At 44.4% G+C, this 18,828-nt stretch overlaps 2 protein-coding genes and 1 non-coding gene across 5 annotated transcripts; 2 read left to right on the top strand and 1 right to left on the bottom strand.

The window, feature by feature from the left end:
* The first annotated feature begins 2,669 nt into the window (after positions 1-2,669).
* Positions 2,670-2,742, top strand: trnak-uuu (transfer RNA lysine (anticodon UUU)). The gene has a single exon. It is a non-coding gene; the product is annotated as a tRNA-Lys (tRNA).
* A 1,045-nt stretch (positions 2,743-3,787) lies between these two features.
* pcsk1nl (proprotein convertase subtilisin/kexin type 1 inhibitor, like) lies at positions 3,788-11,940 on the top strand. The gene is made up of 3 exons (XM_049017900.1): positions 3,788-4,008; positions 9,779-10,344; positions 10,838-11,940. Exons 1-3 carry the CDS (start codon positions 3,925-3,927, stop codon positions 11,214-11,216), a joined length of 1,029 nt encoding a protein of 342 aa, XP_048873857.1. The 5' UTR covers positions 3,788-3,924; the 3' UTR covers positions 11,217-11,940.
* Positions 11,941-14,066: 2,126 nt separating this feature from the next.
* Positions 14,067-18,807, bottom strand: lhfpl4b (LHFPL tetraspan subfamily member 4b). Of its 3 annotated transcripts, none has more exons than XM_049017243.1 (4): positions 16,319-18,807; positions 15,693-15,920; positions 15,434-15,485; positions 14,067-14,126 (listed from the first exon to the last, which is right to left on the bottom strand). In XM_049017243.1, exons 1-3 carry the CDS (start codon positions 16,797-16,799, stop codon positions 15,460-15,462), a joined length of 735 nt encoding a protein of 244 aa, XP_048873200.1. In that variant the 5' UTR covers positions 16,800-18,807; the 3' UTR covers positions 14,067-14,126; positions 15,434-15,459. The 3 variants fall into 3 exon arrangements, with proteins under 3 accessions (XP_048873200.1, XP_048873201.1, XP_048873199.1); XM_049017244.1 differs by lacking the exon at positions 14,067-14,126 and having other exon boundaries at positions 14,967-15,485; positions 16,319-16,744; positions 16,941-18,807; XM_049017242.1 differs by lacking the exon at positions 14,067-14,126 and having other exon boundaries at positions 14,967-15,485.
* Positions 18,808-18,828: the final 21 nt, after the last annotated feature.

The following is an 18,828-nucleotide window of genomic DNA, read 5'->3' as shown; positions in this document are numbered from 1 at the left end:
ATGGCATTAGGTTTAAACATGCAGTCCTTAAAGACACAGATCTAACTCTTGTAAGGTTGTAATATTAAAAAAAAAATGTATTAATTGAAAAATTGTTTTACGTGAATGTTATTAATAATTTTGTTTCTCATTAAATAAATAGACCCCTGGGAAGACATATGGTCATTCGGCAGTTTTAACATTTGATACCATTAAGATGATAACTCAAAAAATTTTTGATGGATCTTTTTCAAACTTTGCAGCATATTTGTTTCCAAACTGAAAGCGATCAAATTTTGAGACAGATCACCCCAAAACTCACCCATAGTGATGGCAAAACGAAAAAGGGGGTAGTGTCAGATATTTGATCCCGTAACCAAGATAACTCAAAAAGTTTTTCACAGATCTTTTTCAACCTTTGCAGGCATGTTGTAAGATTGAAGATGTGGACCTGAACAAATTTTGAGACAAGTTGCACCAAAATAGAAGCATAGCGATAACAAAGACAAGGCCAGCTCAGACATTTGATCTTCAGCATGATAATTAAAATTTTTTTTTAGTTGACCTTTTCCAAACTTTTCAGAAATAGTGTATGGGTGAAGACCTGGACAACCTTAGATTTTGAGACAAATGGCATTAAAATTGAAGCAACTGTGCTTAGTGCTAGCAAAGAGAAGAATGAGATTATTGGATGCTTATCCTTGTGAACAGGATCAAATTTTTGTCATTATTACTATACTGTTTGATCTTTTATGGGTCTTTTTACCACTTCACAAAACATTATATGGTACAGATGAAAATCTACACCTAAAAATGTGCACCTGATCAGAATTAAAATTTTAACTTTAAGGACAGAGGCCAAAATTGGAACTGCCAGCAGAGGGCAGCCAAGAGCACAAATAAAGCCTGCAGCTGCCATCTTGTGAACACAACCATAGATCTGCCATCTAAACGAATTCCTTGAATTTTCATAAAACTTCCCAGGAACATTGTATACTGTAGGTCTGTGGTTCTAAAACTGTAGGACACTAAATTACTCGTGCATTTTTGTTTCGCCCTAAAAAATTAATTTACGTTTTGCCATGTTAGCAGTTTTGACCCCCTGGGCCTGCTACTTTGAGCAGCTTTTTAAAGTGGATCCTCCAGCTAGGATGTTGGACGTGTCTGGGTCCATTGTTCTTGAAGCTGATCCTGTGAGTCACTGTGAACCACTCAATCTTACTGAGATTGCACATTGGTGAACCAGCTGGGGGTAGGGAAGGATGCTGGGAGCTATGGTATCCAGGGTGAACTTCTCCAGGCTGGTGGAAATGCAGTCATCTGTCAGTTTTGCAAATCAGAACTTAAATATCACCAGAACATGAATGCAATGCAACAACATACAGTATTAAAAGATGACATTCAGGTTTGGTGGACTCACCCAGTAATGTGTGGTTAGCCATAGATTTATCTTATGTAGCCTAACCTACCTTTTCATCGCTTTGACTTATTTTGTTTAAATTTACTTTCTATGATTCCTGCATGTTGAAATAATTGCTGAAAATTAATGTTAGTCCCGTTGCTTAGCCGCATAATTTTACTTAATATAGTATGGGAGATGTGGGAAGGCAGAAACCTGAATTCTGTGATCTGAGTGGATGATGCAGCTTATAACCTTGAAGTGATTTTGTCAGGCAGGAGCTAGACCTTTAAGTGTCTTATATGTAAGTATGGGAACATTGAAAATATATAGCGGAAGATAAATGTCTTTCCATGACCAGTTCTTGTTCGCTTTTCTCCTCTTTACTTATTTCGTTTGATTTTTTACAAACGTGGCGAGTGTATTTATGCTCGTTAAATGCTTATGGTTTCCTTTTGTGTCACTAAATGACAGCGGAATAAATGTGTATGAGTCTTTGCCTAACGTCTGAAACTGAATGGGGAAATTTTATTTATTATTTGAAATTTGTGGTAAAAACTTATATGTGTAAATGAAAAGTAAAGGCAGTTCTAGAAAGCCATACTTTGTTTTTTTTTGTATTTTTATTTTATCACGGTTGTGAACATATTGTCTTACAGAGGTAAGCATATCGTCATCCCTGTTAGCCATATTTATTTTCTAAGATGGTGAATATGTACTTGTCCGTTTTGTCATATTATAGTAAGCAAAATATTTCTATCCCTGAGTAAAAGCCTGCATTGTTTTCTGCCAAAGCCTGTGACATACCCATCCATTTTCCATACCTACTTGTCTATTCTGATTCACTTCTCCGTACGCGTACTAGCGGACATGTCCGCTCGAACGTTTATGACACGTTTGACGTCATTGTGCGCTTCAGCGGACGAATGCCTGCTGCACTCGCGCAGCGATGTACGCACAGTTCTGGATACATTTTACACGATTGATTTACTAGCGTCTACTTTAATTACCAACATGATGGAAGCTTTTAACGAGCTTTGGGGTAGTTTGCAAACCCTACAGACTATTTACATGGGAAAAAAACTGTTACAGACATACAAATGCGTGTGCACGTGTGTGCAGACTTGTCTCGAATTGAAAATCTCACGCCAGGCAGCCGACCAAAGTTGGCAACCCTGTGAGCTTTAATATGTATACATATATATATATATATAATTTAAAAATATAATAAATGGCGTTCATAAAAGTCTGCATAATTACTACTACATGTTAAAATCCCACCCTGAATAGAGCCCGGATAGCTCAGTCGGTAGAGCATCAGACTTTTAATCTGAGGGTCCAGGGTTCAAGTCCCTGTTCGGGCGTATGCTTTTTTTTTTTTTTTAGTTATTCCTGTACTGCTCTTAATACACATAAATATTAATTTAATACAACACGTGGTATAAATACCCGTGGGTTCTCACGCACAACTATTTTAAAAAATTTTAACCATTTTGAATTTTGAATTTGCAACGTTACTATGGATTTTCCACTAACCCTGCTCTCGGGGTTCTTCAAGAATCGGGGGTTTGGGTATTTTCATTAAATTTTGACGCAGAAGTGTTTGGGGGTGGCTATGGAAAAAAGAGGAATGAGTTAGGTACGGAAAATTTGCTGTAGGCTGTTCTGATGAGATTTAGCCTATAATTAGCTTCCTGTCTACTGCGGTGTAGAGTGATTTTGTCTTCGCATCACAGTAAAAATATAGTTGGCTCCTTTTTGTTGTCTCCCCGTGGTGTTTGTTCACTTTATTTAGGAAACGATGTAACGATATATAGAAAATGTAAAAAGTAAAAATAAAAGGTCGAGACTCTAAAGCCTTTTAGGTGATTTGCATTACTGGATGAAGTCTCGCGCCTGTGAGCTGCTGTAGCATACATCGTTAGGTGGCAATGCACCGTGGTACATAACTTTAAATGGCTCTACTGCATTCACAAAATCTTTTTTTTTAAAGGTTGACGTGATTGGATGCCTGAATAGCGCAGAGCGCATTAAGCTGCGGTTACAGAACGTTACAGTTAAAAATTAAACATCCGCCGTATGTAGTCAAAGATAAAATAAGCCGTTAAAGGTTTTAATGTAAGCAACAACAACAAATTGCTTAAGAAACGTTATGCGTTATTTTTATTTATGTGTATTTTGCATTATTCTTATATCGTTATGAAAATGTTTCATATTACTACTTCCTGAAAATAATTTGTGGGTTTCAGTCTTCATTTACAGGCACTTACTGTAAGAAGCTTAATTCAATTTATCTGTAGCTACATTTTTCCTGTTTTCTTTTATCCATGACGCGATCTTAATGATCCCTGCCTTTCTCACTGCTTTCTGGTCTCATCTACCGAGCCCAAGCCCCCCCACACACACAGACGCACGCACGCACACACCACACACTCTGTCCTCAGACCACACCCCCTCCTGCTGCCTGTATCTCTGCCCGTCTCCATCTGCCTTGCTAACACTTCATTCTCTGTCTGAACTGGGGCAGCCTCATTCTCTCCTCCAGGATGTCGGGCCCTCTGACCAGCGCAGCTTTCCTCCTGTTCCAGCTTGCCCTCCTGCTCGCCCCAGCGCAACGCCTGGAAGCCAAGGTAAGGAGGGACTGCTCTGGGAGCCATGCCCGCCGACACGCTCTGCTTACCCAGATGTCTCCGTCATAAGGGCACAGAGGTGGCATGACAACAATGCGCAGCTGATGGGGAGAGATCCAGCCCTTTTTGCTGCCGGTGAAAATACTTCCCTGGTGTTACGTGGGATGAGAATGGTGTGAGAGGAAGCAGAACTGTTTTTCTGCAGTAGATGAGACATGAAAACTGCCATAAGCACTTCATGGACAGTTTAGTCATGCTGTCTGTTCCTGTCTGTATGCGCAGCTACCACTTACTGTCATTCAGTTGCATTAAAGGGGTGCAGTATATATAAAAATGGTGAACATGTACCATTTTGTGATCATGTTATGGGTCTGTCTGGTACAGAGCGGTGAGGAGACTGTCTCATGAAGGTGGGTGCACCCATTGCTATTGCCAGGCAACAACAGATTTGACAGATGACAAGAGTGGGATGGACTTTGATCAGAATCTTAGTGTTATGGGAGTCAGCGCTGATTAAACAGAGGAAGCAAGACAGGTGATTGTGCTTGTGTGTGTGCATATCTGTGTTGGAGTAGGGATGTAGCTATACTGGTGAAGGGTAAGATACAGAAGTGGTGCCTAAATAAAGCTATATGTCAGTTTATGTTTGATACAGTCATTACATGGAGAGATTAAGGACCGTCTGGTAAATATGTGCACTCAACCTCAGTAGTGGGTCACACTTAAAAAGGGCTCAGCCAAGCTGTGTGCCTCAGCCATATAAACACTCGTGCACCTAATGGCCACTAGGGACAGCGTTGCGTTTGTCCTTTTCCAGAAGCCCCTTGGCAGCCTTGTATTTCGCCTCAAAAGAAAGGATTCACTCGAGTAGCTGTTCACATCACACCAAATGCACGCCAATGCCACGTTCATGTGTATGTGTCATGTAATACACTGTTCTGATTAAATTATCGTCTTATAGGTCTTTGAAACAATAACATCACATGAGTGGTGAGAATGTTTTTTTTTTAGAGGCTGCAGATCAATCATTGCATCTCTCTGTTTTGCGTATGTTTTATATTTTTTGCAAACATTTTTTTGTTTTTCTGTTTTGTTTGTTTTTGTTTATCTGCTCCTGGAGTAAGATGTATTCGCTGAGCAACATGTGCTATGAAAAAAAAACAAAAAAAAACAAGGGAGGGACAGAGAGGCAGATGTGTGTTTCTTTCAGAACGGGGGGTGAAGAGGAAGCCATGGTGGGCGTCTGACTTTGCAGTCAGCTCACGCCCAGCTCTCCTCTCCCTCTGACTCTGGTCCCCTGCATCTTGTCGTGGCTGATGGTCTTCATCCCATTATGGCTTCTGGCTCTGGCAGGTTCCCAAAGAACAGAAAAGGGAAGCTGCTTCATCTTCTCTGCATCCCTATGTTATACTATTTTCCCCAGTAATTATAGTACATTTAGTATCTTTCGATTCTGAGACAGTCATTTTCAGTTTTCAATCAACAATAAACTTCTCGGGGCTCATTATACATCAGTATGGTGCAGTACTGTATAGCCCCTATGGGACTCATAACTAATATGCCCTTAAATAGGAGATATTTTATTTGTTTTCAGTGAATAGCAGGAATAATGGCCACATAATTCAGGTTGTCTTTTTCAGGACCATGGACAGTTACTTCCATACATACACAGCAACAAATACATAGCAGACACATAGCAATCCATTGTATACCATGGTGTATTCCTATGAGCACATTACCAATTTGTGCTGTTGTTGCAGATTTAAGACCGTCACAGCATGTGCTGTGGGGCAGTGATGCTCAGCTAGCTGCCAGCGTTTTCCAAATGTAGCATAAAGCCTGGTCTTTGGAACTCAAGGTTCTGTGAAATCAATACCTGAGGCAGCACTATTCAATTAGCGAGGGACACACTGCTGGGAACTGGAGAGGAACGCTGCCATGGCAACCGGCTTCTGAGGCCGACCATCGCCATCAACATCGGCACACCTTCTGCTCTCATAGGTCCCACTCCAGCAGCATTCAGACCTGAGCCGTGCAAAGGCAGGACCTTTAATCCATGGCACTGCATCTATCTCAGTCAGTCTACATACTTATGATCACATTATGTCGTCTTTGCAGTGCTGCTGGATCCTCTTGAACTCACTTTCAAAAACCTTTGACAGTGCAGCAAGTAGCCTCTGTATATTAATGCAGCTGAAATTAAAAGCTGTTCTTCATTCTGAGTTGCTTGTGAGTTTAATATGAATGCTTCCCTACTGCTTCTGACAATGAGCAACTAATTAGGCTGTAGGAAATCGTGCTGCTACTAAAGGGAAAGTATATATACTCCACAGTAGTATTTAGGCTGCTATTCTTAGGCAGGTGCTGCCTTATACGGCATATTAAGGAACCCACCTCCAGCCATTGTATCTCAAAATGAAGTGTATAAAATGCTGAGTTGCGAGAGGGAGGATTTTTCTTAGATAGCTATTTTTAACTCTTGACTGATGGGAAAGTAGGCTATAATCAGCAAGTCGGAGTCTCCGACCCGTGCTAGGTAGACAGGAGCGGACACACCAGTAAAGATATTAATAAACGTCGACTAGTAAAGAACAAGGCGCATTTCAGCCGCACAAAGCAATGTCACTGGAAAAATTCGCACATGCAATATTAATAGATGCTAGAGGAGAATGAGGTGTAATGGATGAAATACAGTACATATAGAATAATGTGTCCCTTAGGAACAGCAATTGCAAATTAATTTAATTAGTCTAAGTAATTCAAAAGCCAAAAATCAGTAACTTCTTGGGCAGGTTGATTGCTGTGTCTGAAGGTCATTAGAAAACTCCATCTTTCAGAAAATGTTTACCCATCTGTACAACTTTTATAACCACTCTGCGCTAATTCAATGTCCCTTTGCTGTGTTCCACTGTCACAAAATGTCCCTTGAAGTGGGAGGAACATTAGTAGCTCTTAATGAAGTCCAATACGAATCAGCTGCACAGAGTCCTAGGGGGAGCAGTCTGCTAATGGAAAAGGTGGCATATCTCAGTGTTTGGGAGCATGTGGCCACGCCCCCGTATCACTTCAGCGGGGGTGTGAGTGGGGGCGGCGGGGGGAGGGAGAGGTGGTAGGCGGCAGAGGGCCGAGGCTGCTGCCTGACTCAGGTGGACAGTCCGCACGCCCGACGGCCACATGCTAGGATGTGTTGGGGCTTCCATGTCATAATGCGCCACGATGACTCAGCAGCTCGCTGACTCACACACACAGACACACACACACACACACACAGCAGCAGCACACGCTATTCCTGCACTCGCACATGTCAGCCATTGTTAAACACCTACAACAGGATGCCCCTTAACTGCCCACGGGCAAAACTCCACCCAATGATGGCAATGGGCTTATTGTGGGCCGGACTGGGGGATGTCAGTTACTCCCAGGGCAGAGAGTTGGTAGAAAGAAAGATAGAGGACAGACAGAAGCTTCACAGCTGCATAATAACCTCACACACCGAGTCGGAAAAGTCTGAAAGACAAAGGATGACATGCGGAGGGGAGGCACAGAGATACTAGTGAATGCGAAACCCAAGTCTGATTAATGTCGCAACACCACGAGTCACCGGCCCTCCATTGTACATTTGCCCATTAGTCTTGGCTTTATATGGTCTTCTTTTGTTGAAAAGGACCTTTCCCTGTGAGGAACTGGTGTGCCTGCTCAATAAACGTAACAGGGGGCTTGTTGCAATCGTGCTCCTCGTCCCCCCTTAATTTATCTGAAAAGGTCACCTGGGGATTAGGAGAGAGGAGGGCCAGGAGGGCCACTTGGTATCTACTACCTGTCCTATGCTTTGGAGGCTCAGCCTTTGGCTTTCAGGTCATTACTACTCATTGACCATTTTCCCAGAGCTCAGCTTCCAGGTGCTTCTCAGCTTCCAGGTGCTCCTCAGCTTCCAGGTGCTCCTCAGCTTCCAGGTGCTCCCATCCTGTACCACCACCTTCAGCCGATTCCTTGCCTGTTTCACAATCGCCCGTTCGCTCCGTTTTTTTTCTCTCTGCACCCCGCAGCTCCCTCGCGGTCGGCACCAGTAGCCATTTATCTCTCCTCCGCGTCTCCTTCAGACGCTCGCCTCAGCCTCACGGCTGAAGACAGCCAGCTTGTGTTAATTCACAAATGCCAGCGAATGACAGTATGAGTCACCGTTAGGGGTCCTGTTAGACAAATACTGGCAGAGATCCCCCGTGTCTGCAGTCATGTGAATGATTAAGCATCTTCTGACTCCCTCTGCGGTGAAGTGGATATGTTCCTTATTGTGTATGTGTACGTGTAAAAAAACGCACACCAGTTTTTATACCTTTTTTCTTACTTGATTTGTTGATGAAGCTCATCCCAGTGACAGTTAGGACAGTGACAGTAGGAGCTGTCTAAATCTGTAAATCTGTCTAATGAATCTCACACCTCTGAGTCATCCAAAGCTGAGAAGACAGATTTGGTGGGATGGAACCCCCTCCTCCATCATTCATGTGATTTTTAATTAAACCGACTGAGCTGCCCAGGAAAGGCAACGGTGTCGCATGTAGGCCAATCACACAGAGGGCCAGGTTAGCCCTCAGTGGCTCCACCCATCGATCTGCACCTGGCCACGCGCTGTAATCACACTGCCTTGATTCCTTCTTCCTCGTGTAGAAAAACAGCCCAGACAGGCTCAGGAGACTTCCTCTTCCTCTCTATGAAGAGAGACTTTGAGGAGACAACTCGCTGCAACAGTAGGAGATTTGAGATGGACATGGGGGTGGTTAGATGGCAGAAGGCTTCACCCATTGTACACAAAACTGTTTATAAGCAGAACCATTGACAGATGAGCTGGAGCGCACACACACAAAGTGGTTCCCAAACAAGGGCTCTGCATTATTAATCCAAGGCTAAAAAAATATCCCACCTTATCTGGGGTGTTTGTCCGGAAGAACTGCACCACAAGTCCAAATAACGAGACTGATAAGCTACGGATGCTCAGGACCCACACAGATTCAGGAGAGCATCGCTCATTGCCAGCCAAGGTACTGAGCATCTCAAGGTGCCCTCAGCATTGAGCATAAATTCCAAGTGGCTACCAAAGAACATTATATATGTGTTGTGTGTGTGTGTGTGTGTGTGTGTGTATGCGTGCACGTGGGGCCTTTGTAAGTGACTTGTTTACAAACACGCGGGGGTAGTGTTACTTCCAGACTTCACACTGGGACACATTTAAAGAGGTCAGTGCTGAATGACATCCGCAGTCTGTGGGCCAGACAGTGACACCAGCTATTCAGGACACTGCATTCACTTACTTAAAAGAAGCCATAAGGCAGGTGAGCTTTTGAGTGCAGTGCTGCAGTTTACTTCAGTTTGAGCAGTAGGCTGCAGCACAGTCTTCAACCTTAACTGCAGGGATTCATTGTGATTAAGCGCACAGTTGATTTCGCTGGCTGATGCATGTGTGTTGAGGTCACACTGACTGGTCCATGCATATAAGCCATAGTCACATACACGCCACATACTACTTACAATATGAAGCAGAAACCTTCTCAACTTGTGATTTCCTAATCCTAAAATGAAGTTTCCGCTAATGAAAATATAGATGTTCATTGTTTATTTTCCATCTGGATTGTGGATATTTGGACCAACAGTCAGTAAAAAACCAGCTGGTTTCTTTTGGCATTTTGTTAATCCCATTTTAAAGGGAGTTTTGTATCAAGTCTGGTCTTCTTGTGACGCTAATGCACAAGTCTCACTCTCTTGCTCTTTGTCTCAGCCACTCTCTAGCACACATGGGGGGCGAAATCTGGATGGTTCAGCTGGGGTCCTGCGCCTCCGTCGTGAGCTTCGTGATTCTCTGCCTTACGAAGCCCAAATGATGTCATATCCACCGGGGGCTGGTATGGAGGGCCAAGGCAATGAGCTCCTCTACCAGCCGGATGGCTGGCGAGGGCAAAGCTTAGGGCAGGCCCTACAGCGATTGGTCGAGGATGACCGAAGGCGGGACCAGGAGGCGGCGTACCTGGCCGGCTTGCTCCGGCTCCTCAGTGAAGGGGAAGGTAATGCCCAGAGGGCTGGAAAAGGGGGAGAGGAAGAGGACGAAGAAGGCGGAGATCTCCAGGGACCCTACCCACCTGACTATGATGAGACAGAGCCGAGCGTGAGCATGACTAAGCCCCAAGCCTCTTGGCAAGGCCTCCTGGACCCTCAGCTGACTCAGGCTCTGCTAAATCGCTACCGGCAGGAGAGGCTGCTGCAGGCTGGGCTCACTCCCAGTGGGAACAAGCTGCAGGAGAGCCGTGGAGAGGCAGGAACAGAGGAGAGAGACGAAGAGGCCCTCAGGTACGGAGGCACATTCCTCTGAGGCCCTTTGTACATTAATACGTCGACTGTAAGAACAACACGCAGTGCTTTTTGATTATCGAATCAGGAAGTGTCTCTATATCAAATAGTCTAATCCTTCTGAGTTGGTAAGCCAATAAGTGAGTATACTTGTAACCAAGCGGATTTGATACTTGGTTTCTTTGTCATGATGTCATGACATATGACAATGGCAGAAGCCTCAATGCTCTTTACCAGTTTGTACTCTGGTAAAAAAAAGAAAAGGCAATGGGGCAGTTTGTGGGTGACAGTGAATCATTACTTGTCGCAAGACAGTCAGTGAAAATGAAAAAAAGTGAAATTAATGGGGATCCCAGAACTGCATATAATTTTCTCGCATCCACAACCATGTCTGGAAAAGAAGAAAGGCGTGTTTCCTTATAGCGTTGCATGCTGGGAAATTTGGTGATATCAATGCAAATTCTGCCCGTTTTGCTTTTCATTATTTATCCAGATATCTCGTCGGAAGAGTCCTGTCCACTCTTGCGTCCGAAGCCCCACAGGGCGGCCCTGCCCGCCTGGCCAAGCGGGACCTGGCGGCTGTGAGTGCGGGGGCCCCGGGGGTCATGGCCCCAAAACGATCCCGCCGCTCGGTCGATTCTGTGCCACTGCAGCCCCCCAACTCGGAACCATCGCTGTTCCGAGTGAAGAGGCTGGAGGACCAGGAGGACAAGATGGCGTCGGCCGCGGCTGGCGGGGCCTCACGGGGCCTGCAGAGAATGAAGCGAATCGACGGCGACCTGCCGCAGGTGAAACACAGCCGCAAGAGGCGAGCCCTGACGTATGACCCAAGTGTGCTGGCCCAGCACATCCTACAGTACCTGCCAGAGTAAAGCAGATGTGGGAGAAGCGGGCGCGTGTGGCTAATGTAATACCACACACACATACACAGTACACCGACATCCACACACAAAGTATCAGCTTACAAGGAGATAGTCAAAGCTGTCTGCTCCAGGATAAGTTAGCCTCTGCATTTGTTGTGTGTTTCTTCTTTTTATTTATCTGAGAATAAATTCATCTGACAATATCCATCGCAGTCTAAAACCAGTAAACAGCTGAGAAGGAAATGAACTGTCTGACTTTGAAGGGAAAACTGGCCAGTAGGATCAAGAGAGTTTCTTACTGTAAGTGATCCTTGGAAATAATCAAGCTTTTATTATCATTACATTAAATGTGAAATTCAGTTGTGTAAAGTGGTGCAGGTCCTCTGTTAGTTTTGTCCATATGATCCATCAAGCTGTGCCCTAAGCGGGTATGATATGACATTGAAGGGCGGTTCAGATAAATTACATTGTTATCTAAATGGTTTTGATCTGTCGAATGCGTTGTTTCGTCCAAAATTAAAATTCCATCCAAAATGCCCATTTAATGATGTCCCTCACCGTTGATCAAAATGTGAAACTATCTGACAGTCCTGGCACCTGTTCCACTAGCAGATCTCTCAGCAGCAAGTGAGGTGAGTGTCACATTTGTCTCTCCCTGTGCTAAACACGCTCTGCAAATCCATCTCAGTCGCACTACCATGGCAGAATGGGATTGTGGGATGCAATGTCCTTTGGGGGCATTCAGTTTAGTCTGGATGCTTGCCCTCAGTTCCTATGGAGTTTACACTGTGGGTTCTGCCTGGTGCTGTTTCGCTTATTGATGATCGCCGCACATGCAGGTCTGTTTCTCATGAGCCAAAAAGTTATTTCAATTGATTATCGTCACACTATTAAATCACCATAGAATATTCCACTGTATTATGTGGCAGTATAATACAGGATCAGGTCTCACTATAAAGATCACAGCGCAGATATCTTGCTGTGCTTATGGTACTAAGTTCTTACAATTAAAACCAAGTGTTAAATAAACCATCCCTGTTCTTACCTGATCTTTGCTGCACAGCGGTGAGATTAAACGCCAAATTCAACCTGTCGATTTTCACACTCTAGTCAGGAAATAGTAATGAGACAGAGATATTATATGGTCCAGTCAAGAATAACACACCAAACCCATTAGGGTCAACACACTGCATCCAATGTACTGTCAGACAGTAAAATAATCTCACGCATTAGCAGGCAACGACATGGGAGCCATTGTACCACATGCTTCTTTTGCTGATCGCTTAATGGTTTCCGGAAAGTTCTCAGCGAGATAGATAATGAAAGACCTTGTAAGGTGGCATCAACATGACAATGCTTCCTCCAGTTACCTTGCTGGCCCTTGAATTTATTGTGAGTAAATGTATTCAGAGTCGATCCTGCCCTGCGCTGTTCTCCCGAAATGCGATGTTTCCCCACTGCTTTCTCACACAGTTACCGACGCCACATCTATATTGCATCTTTAATTCGGAGAGCTGTCCGTGTCCGTCCTACTCAGATCCCCTTCTCCTCATTCTGTTGTTGTGGTTTTGTGGACAGAAAGTCAATCGTTCCAGTTATTGTGGCTTTTTGAAATAATTGTGCAATCTGACGTTCTGGAGGAAAAAAGATATTTCGTAAATTCTCCACAGACTGGATCACTGTATATTGTGATGACATGCTATTTATGACTTTCCGTTTGCCGTTCTCGATCCAATTTGCTTTTGACTGACACTGCTGTTTTCTGTTAAATGTGAGGTAAATAAATGGCCTTTAGTTGCAAGCATGCTGATTCTGCAGAGTGATGATGTTATCGCACAAAAACAAGGAAAATAAATGCCGGACAAATGATGTGTTTTCACCTGTTTTAATGGAGACTTGGCCGATATTTACAGAATTATTCTTACAACACGGTCCCTTCAAAATTTTACAGGTGCCACAAAACAAAAAAAAAAATGAATATCTAGATATTGAAATAATGAGAATGATCCATGATCACTGTCCATTCTTCACTGGTGCTGTACACCCATCACTGAAAAGGCCATGACAACACATACGACTGTACTATAATGCTATAATGACATAGAAATTGGGTTGAATAGTGTGGATAGCAAACATAAGCACCATATCAAACAAAACGGCTGCCAAGAGCAACAGAATCTATGATTTCTTCCATCAGACAGGGAGTAATTGGACTATGATTACAGTCTATGGTATCTTTTTGTTTAAATCCCTATAATTAGTGAGCTGAGTTTAACCTGTTAAAATCCATCCAGTAATTAAACATCCATTGTGTAGACTAATTACATACTCCTTTTATCCTTGTCATATTAAACAACGACAAGTATAGAGTTGTATCATACAAAGTACAACAGCAATCATCTTCTAATTTCAAGCAAGTTACATATCGGAAGACATGAAATAATGAAAATCACAACAGCTGCACAAAAAAATGCAGTATCCTTCAAAAAAAACAACTTAAGCTGAATAGACAGTATACTCTGTATGAAAATATATACCCACAACTTCAACCGAAGAATGTGTCCTGCTGTTTCGGCTGATTTGCTGTGCACATTCTAAAAAAAGATTAACATTGAAAGGAACAAAACAACAATCAATTTACTCTAGATAAACAGGAGGGCTGTTGATGATGTTCTACTCTGCAGGGTGGAAACAAAGCACAGCAGACCATAAAGCTCAAGAAATACGGCTGTCTCTCAGCCCGAGAAAAAAAATAGAGATGCTGTTGCCAAGCAACAGTATCCATTCTGAGACATTATATAACTAGGTAATACAGATGATGTCATGCTTCGGGGGGGGGGGGGGGGGGGCGTTATAGGACTATTTCTCCTCCTGTTTCTCCAAGTAAAGAATTGAGTGACATCAACGGTGAGCCTCCATCTGAAAAACTCAAGAGGAAAATGATGACACCCAGGGGGAAATAAGAGGCAGCAGGGGTGGGTGCAGAGGAGTGTGATGGAGGCAGAGAGCCGGGTCAGCAGCATGTGAAGGATCTGCTCATTCAAAGTGGAATGGAAATGACACTGACACACAGTTAGGCAATAAGCATCCTAATAATACCTCATGCAAACGTCAGTACTACACACCCATGAAATTCTAGCCGTAAATCGACCAAGAAACAGCTGCTTATTTTACAAATTTAATTGCCTTCATGAATAAAAAATTAAAATTAAAAAGTGCATTCATAGAGACCTCATTCTGGGCAATCAACATTTTACTCACTAAATATTCAAAATTATAAAATAACATTAAAATAATACTCTACAAACTCCAGACACTCAATTCTAATAAGTGTTAACGCTTTACGCTGCCCCCCGTCCTGGGTTGTTCCCTGCCTCATGCCCATTGCTTGCGGAATAGGCTCCGGACTCCCCGCGACCCAGAAGGATAACCGGTTTGGAAAATGGATGGATGGATGGTAACGCTTTACATTAACTGCACCTTAATAATGCATTCATAGAACATTCAGTGCACCTTCATAATGCATTCATAGAACATTCAGTGCACCTTCATAATGCATTCATAGCACATTCATAAGCAGCTTATAAGTATACCTTAACATCCTAACATATCTTAAGAGCTTTAATATATATTAATAATAAACATTATACTGTAATATAATATGAATTATAGTATGTTCATAATGTACATTATTCTCCAAATACATTATAAAAGCATTATGATTGTACAGTTAATGTAAAGCTTTACCTAATATTTCATACTTATTTTGAAAGGTATAGATTTGATAAATCAATATTGATCAATTTCACTTAACTCCTGAGTAAAAAGGATAATCCACTGTTGACAATTTGATGGCTCTCTTAATGAAAGCACTGGGAATATATATCCTGCCATTTTTTGTGAGACACTGCATTTCAGAATCCGGTCATATTATGAAACTTCATGGAAGCACAATGTAAATCTTGAGCATCTGACCATTAGCTTTATGTGAATTTATTTGGCTTCGGCTTTGACAGTGGAACATACCCACTGAACCCTTGACCTGTTAAACACTTCCAGTCCCAGCACTGACACCAGATTGGTTACTGTTTTGTCACGCTATTTGTTTCCAGTGTACTACTGCTTTCCCTTCCAAACAAGGAACTAAGATGAATTTTACCAGCAAGAATATAAAACGCAACCTGTGGTTTCTATAAGAGAGCCGACACACTAAGTTGCAGTCTTACCTAGGCTCTGCAAGGGCCCTCAGCTCTCACCGTGGCAACAGCAGTCCTGTCACTAGAGAAACAAATAGAACAAGTGTCACAGACTTGCTCACACTTAGAAGTCAATAGGAGGTCGGCAGAATGCACCAAATTGCATCCACGAGTCAATATGCCAACTAGCTGGCTGTTTACACTCCGATCTCTCATCTGGGGCCCGAGCAGAGCCCCGTCCCTTGGCATGTGGCCCCCAAGCCCACATGAAGTGTACTGAGGCCCTCACCATCCTTGCCGTACTGGGGCAGCAGGGCGTCCTGACGATTTCCGAGCACGAAGGCCAGGGTGGCCAATATGGCGGCATCCAGCACTCCCAGCATGGCCAGCACGAAGCCCCAGTGCACAGTACAGTTCCCAGGTGAGAAGCTGGACACCCCCTCCCCACACAAGCCTCGCATCTCTGAACAGTCCCAGGAGTCGGGGAAGAGGACACAAGCCAGAGCCAGGCAGAAGCCTGCGGGAGAGCGAGGAAGGAGGGCGTTATTTATCCAAAAAGCTAATTTAGTGCTGTAATCAGAATATGGCAAATTGTTATACTGCCCTGTAAATCGCACAAATTATAACATTTTATTAATTCACAAACCATAATTTGTACCCTCTGATTCCTAGGATAGACTCAGCACAACCCTGGATTAGCAGTAAGAGATCAGCCGTGATGGCAGATGGATGGACAGTGGATGGGTGGGAGGAGTACTACACATTTAACCTACACAAACTGGTTACGCCCCCCCAGCCAAAGTGATCCTAGACCCTCAAATGAGCGATCCCCATAGTGACTCCCAAAGCGACTCCCAATGCAATCCTCAGAGTGACCGCCAGAGTGACCCCCAGAGTGACTCCCAGTCTTCTCACCAGCCGTGAGCTGCAGCCACGCACAGATCTTGTACACGGTGGCTGCATTGCAGAAGCGGAAGAGCACGAGGCAGCCGACACTGACCCACACCATGGTCAGCGAGATGCAGACCAGCACGGCCGGCGACTGGAAGGCAGGCAGCGGCGTCAGCGTGGCCAGGGACCCCCGGCACTCAGGCACCGGCCAGTCCGACTCCAGGCACACCTCGAACAGGCCCAGAGTGCCTGCTGGGGGGGGTGACGCCCCGCCTTCATAGTGGAGCTCGCGGGTGCCCACCCAGGAGGGCTGTACCAGAATGACCACCTCGATGACGGCGAAGCAGAGGGTGCAGACGGCCCAGAGTGCTCCCACGGCCCGCGCGCTGCGGATGAACTCCGTCTGGTAGAGGCGAGCCACCTCCACCATCTGGGGCTGCATGATGGTGCCTGTGGAATGGCAGTCAACGCACAAGGTCACTCTGAGAGAGAACGAAAGCTGCATCCATCCATAAGAAATGAGATTATCCCAACAATGCAGGACCTCAGTTGTTTAGAGTAAAACATTAGATATAATGCAATATGTCTCCAACAAAACGATTCAGAGACAGGCAGTCGATCCAATGGTGAATCACCCCAATAGTACCTCTGGTTGTGTCTCTGTGTTCCTGCTGGAAGGAGCAGGACCTCAAGTCAGAAAAGGAGAATAGAAAAACACCTGGAGATGGGAGGCACCAAAAAGTAAAAGGCGCAAGAAGTCGGGATTTCGCCAGCTGGATTCAGTGATACGGCTGCAGGCCGCGAGCAGCAGCGCGGCGGGAGAGATGGATCGTAGGCACATGTGAAAACGACGAGGGAGGAGGGAAGAGGAGGGGGGAGGGAGCAGGGAAGAGGGGGGAGAGAGAGGGAGGACCTCTCGGCCCCTCAGCGGTGGAGGTCGCTCATCACATCATTCCAGTGCTGTGCAGTGATGTGGAGTGAAAACAAAACTGGAGAAACACGGAGAAAGGAGGATTCATAGGCAGCCCTGCAGTGTCTCACCTCACACGCAGGACAGACCGGGGGGGGGGAGGGTGCTACGGAAATGGAGATGATGCTGCATCCACACAGCTGCCAGGCGGGGAGGGGCGGACTGAGGAGATGGAGGGGGGACAGACAGATGCCGCAGGAATAAATCAAGGTTGAGTCACATCCTCTTGCCTGCAATAACACCGCAGCCGCTGCATCCCCCAGCTGAACAGACATTAATTTCCTCCATTAAATCCGTTTTTTTTATTCATCAGTAATCTGACACCGAATGCAGCAAGTAAAAACGTTATTAAAAGCACTTTGGCGGAATGGTCAGGGTAAAGAAAAGCATTTATGGAAGAAAAACATAACCTGGGTATGGGGTATGGAACCAGACGTTCTCAGCACTAGGGGGATCCAGTATTTCCTAGGTAAGAACGATGCGAGACCTGAGGCAAATGCCTGGAAATGAATCATTTTCACACCACACAGGAATCAGAGCAGGGTAATTAGTGAAGCGGGTTTGAAAACCTGTATCCCGAGGGATAATGATATTAGTCATCATTTTAAAACTTCTTTTTAAAAATATTTCTTGTAAGGTCTGCAATTATTTTTTTTTCTACATACACTATTTTAAGATGGCTGTGATGTGCATGTAAAAAAATCTAATTCACTATAAATGTACAGAATATTCCATAAATATTTAATAATTGTCAAAATTTGTCTTAAGTGGTTTGGCAATTGAAATGACATTACAATTGAGAGACGTGCCAATGCCCCCCTCCCCCCCGAATTCTCGCTGATTGAGAACGGGGAACAGTGTCAATTTCTCCAATTGTTCCAGATATCAGATGTGTTTTGCACCAAGATTCCCATGTGACCTACAGCAGCTCTGTGTCCTCACACTGGCTGGAGGCTGGCGGCTTGCAGCTCACCTCCCACTCAGTAGGGGCCACCTTTGCAGTCCATGTGAAATGCACAGGGTTCTTCCAGGTTCTCCAGCTTGTATAAGCATCCCCACACACACCACATGACATGAGGGTGCCCCAGGATGGACGGCCGCCACACCTATCGCGCTGTGCATCCTGGGATGCTCTCCTTTCTCCACACAAGCCTGCACTGGGCAAGTACTGATCCCAGAGGATCTCCCATGACGGTCAGTCCATATGCTAGACACTAGATGCATGTGCATCTGCCCTTTACAGTATATAGGCTTTATTACCAGGCCGTAAACCCTTTCAATTAAATACATATTTTGTTTTACATTGATAAAGGTAACGCTGATGGTACTCCATGCTCTGCCCATTTCTGCAGCATTGTGAGATTCAGAATAAGCTATCAAGCTCCATTAAGGCTTCACAACTACATACTGCATTATTCTTCACAAAATTCAATAAAGAGGCATGATTAATGTCCAAAATGATAACTAACGTTAAATGTGCCAAATTAGGACCATGTTGAACCGCAGATCTGTGCAAAGGCAACTCATAATGACCTCCTAAGGAAAACCCCTTGGAATCAGCGAG

The sequence above is a fragment of the Brienomyrus brachyistius genome, chromosome 6 (genome assembly GCF_023856365.1).
Source record: "Brienomyrus brachyistius isolate T26 chromosome 6, BBRACH_0.4, whole genome shotgun sequence".
NCBI classification, from domain to species: Eukaryota; Metazoa; Chordata; class Actinopteri; order Osteoglossiformes; family Mormyridae; genus Brienomyrus; species Brienomyrus brachyistius.
The sequence above is the reverse complement of the archived record's forward strand: the minus strand, read 5'-3'. Positions and strand labels throughout refer to the sequence as shown.

What these genes read in the sequence shown, in the direction of transcription:
- pcsk1nl (XM_049017900.1), top strand. Translation starts at nt 3,925, where the DNA reads ATGTCGGGCCCTCTGACCAGCGCAGCTTTCCTCCTGTTCCAGCTTGCC. An exon ending in CGCAACGCCTGGAAGCCAAG is followed by an intron (nt 4,009 to 9,778) that starts GTAAGGAGGGAC and finishes TCTTTGTCTCAG; the next exon opens with CCACTCTCTAGCACACATGG. An exon ending in AGAGACGAAGAGGCCCTCAG is followed by an intron (nt 10,345 to 10,837) that starts GTACGGAGGCAC and finishes TTATTTATCCAG; the next exon opens with ATATCTCGTCGGAAGAGTCC.
- lhfpl4b (XM_049017243.1), bottom strand. Translation starts at nt 16,799, where the DNA reads ATGCAGCTTTCGTTCTCTCTCAGAGTGACCTTGTGCGTTGACTGCCAT. An exon ending in GTGGCTGCAGCTCACGGCTG is followed by an intron (nt 15,921 to 16,318) that starts GTGAGAAGACTG and finishes GCTCTCCCGCAG; the next exon opens with GCTTCTGCCTGGCTCTGGCT. An exon ending in GCCCCAGTACGGCAAGGATG is followed by an intron (nt 15,486 to 15,692) that starts GTGAGGGCCTCA and finishes TTGTTTCTCTAG; the next exon opens with TGACAGGACTGCTGTTGCCA.